This window comes from Centropristis striata, chromosome 21 (assembly GCF_030273125.1).
Source record: "Centropristis striata isolate RG_2023a ecotype Rhode Island chromosome 21, C.striata_1.0, whole genome shotgun sequence".
NCBI lineage: Eukaryota > Metazoa > Chordata > Actinopteri > Perciformes > Serranidae > Centropristis > Centropristis striata.
This window is the reverse complement of record NC_081537.1, coordinates 33,662,612-33,674,771: the sequence shown is the minus strand read 5'-3', so window position 1 is coordinate 33,674,771 and position 12,160 is coordinate 33,662,612. Positions and strand designations below refer to the sequence as shown.

At 41.6% G+C, this 12,160-nt stretch overlaps 1 protein-coding gene across 1 annotated transcript; it reads right to left on the bottom strand.

Annotated features, from left to right (window-relative positions):
* Positions 1-847: 847 nt before the first annotated feature.
* On the bottom strand, positions 848-7,043 carry LOC131959146 (extracellular calcium-sensing receptor-like). Its single transcript, XM_059324249.1, has 11 exons — positions 6,974-7,043; positions 4,430-4,589; positions 3,933-4,218; positions 3,680-3,766; positions 3,459-3,566; positions 3,097-3,263; positions 2,507-2,984; positions 2,184-2,414; positions 1,943-2,066; positions 1,376-1,848; positions 848-1,288 (listed from the first exon to the last, which is right to left on the bottom strand). Exons 1-11 carry the CDS (start codon positions 7,041-7,043, stop codon positions 848-850), a joined length of 2,625 nt encoding a protein of 874 aa, XP_059180232.1.
* Positions 7,044-12,160: the final 5,117 nt, after the last annotated feature.

The following is a 12,160-nucleotide window of genomic DNA, read 5'->3' as shown; positions in this document are numbered from 1 at the left end:
TGATGGGCGTCATAGACCTGATGTCTCTCCATCTTCCAATTTATTTCTCTGCCTTGGGAGGAACAACAGATCAATCAGTGGTGGATAATCAATGTTAGTCTGAGAGCAGCTGTGGAGAGCCGGAAAATGTCTTGACGTTTTAGTTTGTTATTATAGGGAACAGCCAGGCGTGATGTTTATATGTAAAGGCCTCTGGAGTATGAGGGTTTAATTAACCAATGACAGCTGGGATTTCCACAGAGCATACCTCTGAGACCCTGGGCCTCATCATTCTATCTCAGGTCAAATCAGTATGGACACTGCTGCCAAATCCCATTCAATGAGCTGTCCCTCACATTTCTAAGAAAGTCAAAGGAGTGTCGTGCTGGAAAAATGAAACAATTTGATCCGAAAGAGTATAGTTATTCCTGTTTTTCTTATTACCTTGAACAGGGGCGATGAAACAGAATATAAGGGTTCATAGGATAACATCACTGGTTTGTCTTTGTATTGTTTTTGTGATTGGGCTACACCACTGGCCAAATGAATGAATAAAGTGAAAGTAGATCTTTAACTTAATCAAAGGTTAGAATTGAAATTATAAAAGTGAAAATGCAGGAACATTTTAAAAGACTTTGGGGGAAAGTTATGGATTAGGATAAAGGTGTGTGGTTGCATAGTTGCTGATGGGGCATGGTGAGTGCAGCAATAACAGCACACTACTACCATCTAGTGGTAAATGTATATGTTCATATTCAAGGACAGAAGGTTAATAAATGTTGCCACCACTTGCATATATCACACTGAATATCTATTGTATTAATCTGGGGAAGAGCCATAAAAATGTGCATGGAATTAAGATGAAGTCCTAATATTTGACAGTGGCAGGTTTTGACATCAGATGTTTCCATGTGTTCTTCTCTGGCCTCAGTAGGATTATGTAGCACTTTGGTGCAAAGATGCAGCCCAGTAGTCCATAGCTGGAGGCCAGGATAGCAAACACCTCCGTGGCTGTGGAGTACTTTCCCGGAGAGCTGATGTAGGCAGGAACGAAGGCTATCCACACGGCACAAAAAATGAGCATGCTGAAGGTGATGAGCCTGGCCTCGTTGAAGTTGTCTGGGAGCTTCCTTGCTAGGAAGGCCAGGATAAGGCATATGCAGGCCAGCAGGCCAATGTAGCCCAGAACGAGAGCGAATGCTATGGGTGAACCTTCGTCACATAAGAGAATGATGATAAAGCTCTCACGTGGCATCAGTTGGCGTGGAGTTGGGGGAACGACAACCAGCCACACTGTACAGATAATTACCTGCAAAAGAATACATCTAATACATTAAACATGTTATTTACTGCTCCTTTAACTATTCAAAGCACATAAAAGGTCACATATCCTTACCTGGACCAGTGTACAAAAAGTAATGAATGCCTTTTGCTGTACAGTCCCAAACCATTTTATTACATTACTGCCTGGAAGTGTCGCCTTAAAGGCCATTAACACCACTATAGTTTTCCCCAGTATACAAGAGATACAGAGGACAAAAGTAATGCCGAACGCTGTGTGTCGCAGCATGCAGGACCACTCGGAGGGCCGGCCGATGAAGGTCAAAGAACACAGGAAACACAGAGTCAAGGAGAAGAGCAGCAGGAAGCTCAGCTCAGAGTTGTTGGCCCTGACAATCGGGGTGAGTCTATGACAGGAGAATATGAAGGCCACCACACAGGTGCAGAAGGACCCAATGAGGGAAATAGCCATCAGGGTGATGCCCATAGTGTCACTAAAGGAGAGGAACTCCACTTTTTTTGGGATACAGGCTGTCCTCTCAGCATTTGACCAGAACTCTGGCAGACAGCGCACACACTCTATGGCATCTAAAGGAAAGAAAAGAAGCCTTAGATGCTGTACCACGGCATAACTACTGCAACTGTGGGTCAGATTCTCAAACATAATTTAGCCTTTCCTCACCAGTCTGATTGCTAATCTCCCCAGCTGTGCAAACCACACAATCATGGCAGCAGACAGGGAAGTTAGGTTTGATTGCCTTCCGGGTTCCTGGGGGACAAATGCTGCTGCATACTGACAAGGGAACCTAAGCGAATGGGGAAACAAATACTACACTGGTCATAACACAGTCAGAAAATGGAAATATTGTTGCACAAAATGCAATTAAAAAACAAAAAATATTGTATTCAATTGAGATCCCTACTGTGGTTTTGTTGCCATTCCAAACAATGATATGTTCCTGGATCTGGAGCTTCTGATTTACAACTGTGGTCGTCTCATCAAATTTGCCAATAGTGACAAACTCCATTTCTCCATTTGGTCTCAGCTGCCAGTTCACAAGGTCATACATGGCTGCAGGGTCGCCATTCTCATCAAATTTGGTCTCATCCCCAAAGGAGTTCAAGTATTCCACCTGTTTTATGTAATGAAGTAGCTAAAGAAAGGAAATGCATCTAGTATTAGCAAGATCTACAAATAATGTTTTAGCATAACCCGGACTGAATCAGTGAACATATAGGATGGTACCTGCCACGGCTGTATATTTTCCGCATCTGGACAGGCCTGCAGAGGAAATGGCCCTTTTCCTTTCACACAGCTTCTCATAGCTTTGAGTGCATGGGCGATGGCATACACAGCCTTATAGACATTGTATGAAATCCTTAGCTGTGACACATCTGAATAGATATTCTTCACATTTCCCAGCTCTTCTGCTCCAGAGCACGGAGGTTTACCCTCAACATTATGCTCCTGACCTTCGGCCTGCAGACCCAGGCTGCATTGAAACACCTCTTCCCAGAAGGGTATCAGGAAGGGATCTGCAAGGGCATCTGGGCTCGAGGGATGTAAGCGAAGCAGAAAGTCCTGCAATCCCGGGATGTGTGCTCGCCGAATGGCAAATCCCATAGAACCCTGGAGGATGTGGTGGTACTTTCTGGGGGTGGAGAGGACAGCAGCTGTGCTCCAAGCCTCACTGGCCAGCCACTGTATCCCAGTAAGCCCCTCTCTAAATTAAAGAGATATGCAGTTGCCATGAGTAAACTTAAAAAGTCACCCAAACTAAAACATTTTTATCATATTACTAAATAAATAAAAGTGATTTGGAAGATGTGCCATGCCTGAGAGCTTCATCAAACAATGCTGCTGCATCTTGTTCCACGGCAAACACCAGAATCACCTGAGCCCCAGAGGAGCGGATCTTGGAAATTATAGATGAAATGGTGGTCTGTGCTCGGTTTTTAGGGATAACCTCATGAAGGGCAACACAAGTGCCAAACTTTCCAACCTAAGAGAGCAACAGGAGGGGGATTCATGACAGCTCACTTCATTTTAAGTTCACAATATGTTCAATAATTTAAACAATGAAAATTACAAGCCTAATTAAACAAACAAAAAAAAGCTGGGACACTGTCTAATGGTAAAATGGACAAAATGGCAATTTATTCTTACTACATTCTTTATTTTGGGGTGTTTGACCTACCTCATCGGCAAAGATGTTTGCTCCACCACGGCCATAGGCATCATCGCCTGCTACCACACCCACCCAAGTCCAGCCAAAGTGCTTAACAAGTTGTACTAAAGCATCTACCTAGATTGGAGGAAGATAAGAAGAGGAAGACACTGAGTGAGAGAAATGAAAATGTGGACATGTATAGCGGTTACATCACATGAACAGTCATCTCTGTGTCTGCTGCCTCTTACCTGGAAAAAGTCACTGGGCATGGTCCTTAAAAAGGCAGGAAACTCCTTTTTGTCACTGAGACAGGCACAACTGGAGAAATAACTCACCTGGATGTGAAAAAAATCACTTGGTGATTTAATTTTACAATGCCTAATGCATAACTAAAGCCACTATACATATGAAACTGTTCAAGTTGACCCTCCCTTGTTGTAGTGACAACAGCAACAGTGAAACATAGCAAACGCAGTTGTTGAGAAGCTCTGACTGACTGACCTGTGGCACATGGAAGACTCCCAGGAAACGAGCCACGACGAGGGACTGTGTAGACCCTCCGTCTCCTATCACTGCTGGTACAGTCCCATGACAGATGCCTTCTACCCCTGAACCCTTCTCTCTCCCCACTAGCTCCATGGCAGCCTTCAGAGCCTGATGGGGTGTACTGCATGAATCGTAGATCCTATAGCCCAGTGTGACGTTTGGAAGTAGTTTGCCATCTCTGTTGATCTCCTCTATAGCAAACATCATAGTTTGCATCCAACGGAACGTCCGAAAGTTAAATCTGGAAGAAGAGAAGATGTCTTGAGGCAACGTTTGAAACTATTTTAATTTTTTAACACAGCTATGAGTGTGAAGCTTTGTGAAAATGAACTTTATTTCACTCAGCTTAGTTAAAAAAACATTGCAGAGAACAGGATTCTTTCCATGTGTGGCCATGTGTGCAGACATTACATTTGCAGTTACAGCAATTTGAATAACAAAAAACAGCTTACCTGGTGCACTGTGCAGGAGGAGGTGTAGAGGTGAAGGACAGACTGGGCTCCAACACCATGTCATGAAGGGAGAAGAGTCCCCCCAAGACGATGTCCCCCTTTTTCTCCAGCACAGGCAGGGACATAGACCCTGCGATCAGTTTGCACTGTAGGCTCTGGTCTTGGTGAGAGTTGTATGGAAAGATCACACACCACAGGAGACTCAAAGACACAAGCTTTGACCTTCTCCAGGAAAAACTAGGCATTTCTGTTGTCCTCCAAAAGGTACACATCCTTTCTTAAAGCTAAGGCACCATCTACCCTCGATGTATATCCATTAGTTACATTAAAAGATGTTTGGATAATCTATGCGAACAGTGAAGAGCAAACAACAAACAACAAGACACTGTGAGCCCATTTAGACAAATTCACTATCTACAGAAAAATGTAAAATTTCTTGTTAAGTCAGAGAGAAAAAGCATCTTTAACTCAAACTCTTTAGTAAAAAAACATCATATCATCAACCTTGGCCTACATACCAGGTAAGGCTAATGATACACTGCCAGAGCTACATCTTGTTGCATTAACACAGAAAAGCAATCCAGTCTAGTGTCAAATGAGAGATGCTGCCCTGCAGACTATATATACGACCTGCCTCATATCACAACTGTTAAATTGACCACATTTCCCCCAGGCTTCTGATCAATGGGAAAAAGGGACCAGAGTTTCACAGTAAGTAACAACAATAACAATGAACTGGAATGAGCACTTGGCCATAATGGACGGGGACGCGAGCCGTGTCATGTCACAGTGTCACGCCTGACTTGGCCTAACTCACCCTTCAGTGATGTGAAGAGGCAGGCGGCCAACCCAAGTCACAAGGGGCCCTACACCTTTCAAACACACACACACACATGCAAAAACAAACTTAATGCACAGCGAACTGAGTGAGAGGAAACTTTATAGTTAAAGTATAGTATTAGAACCTTATTCATATTATTAATAGTGTTCTCTATGATTGACGTAAGATTTACATACTATAAAATGCATCATTGTATTATTTAAAAATGTACATTTATCATGATTATATTATTTTAGAGTGTTATCTGATATTCAGTGTAACTTTTACAGTATTTCTTACAAAGACAAGGTAACTTTTTCTGAAAACCTTCAGTCCTTTTTCCAACTTTTTCTTATTCTTGCATAAGAAATCCTTCTGTCTGGCTAAACGGGTTATTATGGTGAAATCAATGAGTCATTAAGGTATTGTGTGTATCATTTTGAGGACAAACCCTGCAGGCTACAAAACAGAGCACCACAGAGTGTGCAGCAAAGATCATTTTACATGCTGAATGTTGTGCCGCCTCAGGTCATATGCTGTAGGTTTCCTTATTCGTTTAATATGTCCCTGTGTGACACTCTGAAGAGGAAGGACAGAGGGGCCCTAAAACACAACACTAAGTATTATGATCCAGTTGTTCCCTTTTCTTGTAAGGAAGCTTTTAACAAGATTTTGGACTCCAGGGATTCTATGCTCTCAGGAGAGAGGGATATTGTTTCTGAAAACATGGTGATTAGAAGTGAACAGTCAGGAGATTGCAATTGTATCACTGTTGTCCTCACCAAGTGACAAAAGATAATTAAAGCCCCTGAGTATTGGATGTTTTACTGTCTTCTATTAGGCCTTTGAATTTTCAGTCTGACTAAAAGACAGAAAGATAGACAGAAAAAGGCAGGCAGACACACAGCAATACAGAGAGATACAGACAGTAATGAGCTAGTGGTAGCCCCGTTCAGACTGCTGTTTCAAGCCTCGATATTTTTTTTTGCCTTTGTGATGCTTCACCTGCAATCTAAACGCGCCAAAGGGGTAATGGGGGGACCAGGTGACCACGGCTCTCTGCCGCCTTTTGAGGTAGTAGCAGAGGCGTTACAGGGACGATACTGTTCAAGGCGGGATCGATCTGAACAAGCGGAGCTGGCAAGACGGTACATTATTTGTGCGACCAACACCACGGTAATAAAAACCGTATCATCAGAAACAAGCCTCTCACTTGAGTTGGACAGTAATCGAATCATTTTTGGCAAAATGCAGAACATTTACATTTACATTTAGTCAATTAGCAGACACTTTTATCCAAAGCGACTTACAGAAAAAGGGAAACAATCAAGGTATAGTGCAATAAAAGCCATTAGTGCAGCAATAAGTGCTAGTGCCGATTCTTTAAGGAGTAGAGTTGTTGTGTGGTCCAGGAGAGAAGGTTCCCTTTGAAGAGCTGGGTCTTCAGGAGTTTTTTAAAGGTAGAGAGGGACGCCCCTGCTCTGGTAGGAACTGGCAAGTGCTTTCCACCAACGGGGAACAACAAAACGCAAAGAGTTTGGATGCCTTGAATGAACGGGTGACAGAGCCAGGCGTCATTCATTGGAAGAGTGCAGCGGTCGTGAGGTAGCATATGTCTGAATCAGCACGTTCAGGTAGGTGGGTGCAGCACCGGAGACAACTTTGTAGGCGAGCTTTAGAGATTTGAATTTGATGACATGTGACCTTTTTGGCTGGTTGTAAACCAGGCACGCTGCTGCGTTCTGAATCATCTGAAGGGGTTTCGCTGTGCAGGCTGACAGGCCCGTCAGGCATTACAGTTGTCAAGGTTTGAGATGACGACAGCTTGTGTCAGGAGTTGAGTGGCATGTTGAGTTAGAACAACTTTGCTTGAGTATGTAGAATCTCTACAGCGAGAAACAGCATGACATGCAGTTATTCAGCCATCATTGTTATGAATTAAATCGCTTCCTCCATGGCTTATTGTTTAAGTACTGCTCTGTTACACGGCACTACCGTTTCCTCCCACTTGGTTTCGCAATGCCGTATTGGAATGTGAATGAACGCCAATATTACACCATCGCGGCATCAGTATTAATGTTCTGAAATGCTGACAGATTTTGTTAATTCACTTTGGCTGGACTTTTGTGGCAATGCAGTCTGAAAAGGCCTAGTGACAAAGATATAAGGAGAATATAATAAAAACAAATTATTTTCAAGCCTAAATTTGATTTCTCTGTTTTGGTGTTTTGGAAAATGTGTAATATATTGTTAATAGCCGGTCGCTCATAAAGTTGGAATAAAATATATTTTTTTACATCTGTCCATGAAATTTATGGAAGCCCTAAGAGGCAAAGTGGTTTTTCTGAGCATTGTTTATTATTTTGTATGTACGTAATAGGCTATAACGTTAGCTGTCAGGTTGACTTGACCACGGCGTGTGTCTGCGTGGCGCGGACATGCTTATTTTGTCCACACAGTCAACATCAGCTCCTGTCACAAAGCGAAGACATGTTGACAGTCTCACAGACACACAGACACACACACACACACACACACACACACACACACACACACATCACATACTTGACAACTAACGTTGCAATATAGCCTATAAGTGCAATTAAACTCCACTAAACTGCAGGTAGTGAAGTGAGCCGCTCACAGCCAGTTCCAGCTCTGTGCGTAACTTTACGCGCGCGGACATACAGTATAGCTACCAGTCAAAGTGAATGACGAAAAGTGTTTCCAAACTTTTACCGGTACTGTAGATCTTGTGTTTATCTCCTTAAATCACCTGAAACCCACAGCAGTCTGCTAGTTAAAACACACACACACCTCCTGTGTGACAGCCATGTCTAGAAGCATAGCTCTAATATACAAACAATGCCCGAGTGTGTACTTAACTTCCTGTTTGTTGTTACATTAATTTTATATACGGCATTTCTTGAATACAGCTGCATTATATACACATTAGGTAGGTTTACGCTGCCTGCTGACACCATGATCATAGTCAGCCATCTGACGTGAATATTAAGTAGCCATGTGGAACACACAGTCTCTTCACCATATGGTTCCATCTAATCAGACCTTATCGACACTGTTAAACCCAGGCACAAACAGTTTACAGACATTTGTAGTTAACTAATAAGGTAAAACATTTTGTTTATGCTGCTCGTACATACGAGATAACACTTTTTTGTTTTGGCCAATAATGCCCCAAAAATGTTTTTCACCTTGCCTTTCAGGGCTCCCGTAGAAATGATTGTGACAGTCATTTATTGTTGACAGAAATATATATATATGTATATATCTTCTCAAAACTTTATCAATAAATCTCTTCCAAACATATCACAATGAAAATGAAACCACAGTTAACAGAGGATTGTGTCTGAAAACATTATTCCAACTTCCTGGGCGAACGTGTACTTAGATAACCCAACAGCTATTTTTTTTTTCTTTTCAGGCAGAAGCCAAAGTCCCTTCTGTTTTGATGGGGAAAAGCAGTGGCTGGTCACAGTTTTGTTAGGTTCAGGAAAAAAATATGTTTTGCATTAAATACCTTAAAAATCCCTTATAAATTGGTAAAACTACATGGTTAGGTTTAGAAACCAAGATCACATTTTAAATTAAATATATTACATTGCTTAATAAATGCACCTCGGGAAAACTAGTAGATAAGAATTACCCTGAGATGCTGATGGCTGTTTGTTGACTTGTCACTTGCCACAGAGTCAACTGGATGTTATAGGGTGGATCCCTTGAGATTAGCTCTGTCTATCAGGATATCACACTCCTCAGCCTCCCCAAGAAAAGCTTATACTAACCGCTTAGACCTGAACTCATGGTACTCTGTGATAAAACTCTTGATGCTTTGGGGTTGAGAGTGAGCCACTGCCTCTAGTACAATACTCTGGGGTCTTTTCACAGGTGAGGATTAGATGGATTGTGAGATCTACAGAAGGATCATTGCTGTGTCATCAGTAATGTTGATGCTGAATCAGACAGGGAGCTGAGCCTGAAGCTCTCAATTAACCAATTCAGATCCCCAGCCAAGGCCATGTGCAATCATGATCAAAGGAATGAGATCATGCATACAAGCTGACAAATCAGTTTCCTTTGCAGGGTGCCTGGACTCAACCTCAGAAATAGGGTGAGAAGCTTAGAAATGTAGCAGGAACTAGGAGCTGAACCACTGCTCAGTTGAGGCAATTCATGCATCTTACTCGGATGTGCCCTCATTGTGCCATCTCTATATACTACTAGGTAAGATATTAGTATCTCTACTACTAGGTAAGATATTAGTATCATGTGAAACGAGGAATACCTTGGTACCAACCATGGATACATTTTAGTGAGGGAAAAACTGACATTACCAGTTTCAGAGGGGTCCCTTGACCTCTGACCTTAAGATATCTGAGTGAAAATGGGTTCTATGGGTATCCACAAGTCCCTCTTTACAGGCATGACAATCTGTTGCAGTTTGTTAATTTCGCCTATTGTACTTAAATATTTCTGCATACTAAGAGTCTCTAAACAGTCCCATTTCATAAATTATTAGTCTTGTGCATTGAATGAGCCCAATTTTATTAATGTGTGATGATGTTCGTCCCCAAAGTAGCAATTTCAATGCAGTGAGAGCATTTTTTGAAACTTGAGCTCTCTGAATAGAATGACCTGTTGTGACCTTTAGGATAAGCACAGCCGCATGCATCTTTACAACCGTAGAGACCAAGAGCATTCAGAAGAGGTATAGGTATATTGACAATAAAGGGTTATCCAATCGCCAAAAAATACTAGAAAGATTTGTTTTTATTAACAGAAGCTCTTACAGTATGTTTATGGTTTATAGCAAGCATCTTCAGTTTGTTAAATTGAAAGTCATATTTTACAAAAGGAACATACACTAATGCATAACTTACAACACACGTACAAGGAGAATGATTTTTTTTAAACAAGGAAGAATAAAATTTAAAAATAAATGAATAAATAAAAAGTCCCATCCCACCCTCCACCCTCTTCCCTCATTCAGACTCAGACTCTCAATTTCCTTTCATTTTTACACCAACACAATCTATATAAGCAGTTTACACATACACCCATCTGTACACATTCATATCTATAGAAATCAACTAACTACTCACAACAAATATCTCAATGAGGAAGTAATACAAGAGGAGCCTGCAGAGAGAGATTTGAAGTCGCTCCAGGAAGGCTCCCACCACCACAGAGAAGTCAGAATGTCTTTGAAGGGCCCAGATTCCTCCAAAGGCTGCATGCTTCCCTCTCACACTGTATAATATATTTTCAGGTGTGCAGTAAGACACAAGCTCATCAATCCAGTGTCTTACTGGTGGTGAATTTTCAGATTTCCAGTTAACCAGAATAAATGTTTTCACTGCAGTGCTTCCAAGTCAAATAAAGTATTTCTTGTAGTAGTTCACATTACTAGAGCTTGTGTCCCCTAGAATCCATAGAATTTGGTCCTGGAATTCCTATTACCTTTGAGGTTAATTCAATGGCACATTTCCAAAATGTTTCTATCATTGGGCAACTCCATAGCATATGTAAAATGCTTTACATACATAAAAAACTAAAAGTTTTTGTGATTAAATTCCAGCAAGTTTCTTTCTGTGATCTCCCATAAGGTGTATTGGAGGGATTTTTGGAAATTGACATTTGCGTAGAATAGTACTCTCCTTCCTGAGTACCTGTATCAATTTTATTTTGCTTTATTCAATTCTATTTTATGTTATTTTATTTTATTTTATTTCTTTTTTTTTTTGTGAAGGCCTGTCCATGGCCCTTATTAAGAAGAACGTTTAACAATTACTTAGCCTGGGTATACCCAGACTGCCTTGCGCGCTCGAATTTCATTTCGAACCTCCAGGCGGTCTGGCAACCAGGGAGGTTTCTTAGCCCTGTTTTAGGATCCAATCACAGACGCTTACTACTCGGCAGACGGAAGCTTGTAGTTTTGTAGTTTTCTTATGGATCCAACATGGCTGCTGCAGACGCGAAACTCTCTTTAGCTGTAGATGGTGTTTTAAATAGTTTAGAGCGAAAGTTGAAAGGCGAAAGGTCTCTGGGGGCTCCGCTGTCCCCCGGCTCGGAGCCAGATCACCGGCGTTCCGGTAGCGGCTAATAGCCCCGCTACCGGAACGCCGGTGATCAGCGCCGCTAATCTCGCTACGAGCCGGGGGACAGCGGAGCCCCCAGAGACCTTTGGAAACATCACACTAGAGTTGATTGATCTGGTGCAGGAAGATAAAAATGTTACTTTACCTCTGTATAAACTCGACTAAGACCTCTAATTATATCAAATAATAATAAGCTAAGCAGATTTGCTGGTATTCTGTGACGGTAAAGAAATGTATGCTTTTTCAAATTCAAAATATTACTTGGTAAGCCATAAAGTTATGATATCATGGTGTGTTTTACTTTAATCAGAGATGTAGACTGAACTTGAATTTTACATGATTACAGTTTTTAGAATAATAAACAAAAACAAGCACAAACAAACACTTAAAGTAATCTAACTATTAAAGCAAGAGTTTGACATTTTGGAAAAGTTTTTAAGAAGTTGTTGGTGAATAACAACATGCACTGAAGCGAAATACACAATTGGTAAACACTTAAGCTTGTTATTGTGTATGTTCTGAAAGGGAGGAGGCGTCGTGGTATCATCCTGAACCTTTTACCCCGGGGGCTGAGAGAGAACAGGGGCAGCTGGGCAAGCAGAGACAAGCAAGTGTTTCCGACTGATGACATCTCTGCCTGAGGCTATGAAGCAGGAGCTCACCGGTGTTGTGTTGGAAATTAATTAACTTTGAGTTTTAATGGAAGGTGATGTCACCTCTTTCAAAACAAGCTGTTCACATTAATTAGCATGACTAAAGCAGAATCATTACTCAGTATCGGCTACGCTTACT

Bases quoted from the DNA above. Each gene is read 5' to 3' on its own strand.
- LOC131959146 (XM_059324249.1), bottom strand. From the start codon at position 7,043: ATGCCTGACGGGCCTGTCAGCCTGCACAGCGAAACCCCTTCAGATGAT. The intron at 3,767-3,932 runs GTCAGTCAGTCA...TTTCACATCCAG, and splicing joins GAGTCTTCCATGTGCCACAG to GTGAGTTATTTCTCCAGTTG. The intron at 2,985-3,096 runs GCATGGCACATC...TCTTTAATTTAG, and splicing joins TTGTTTGATGAAGCTCTCAG to AGAGGGGCTTACTGGGATAC.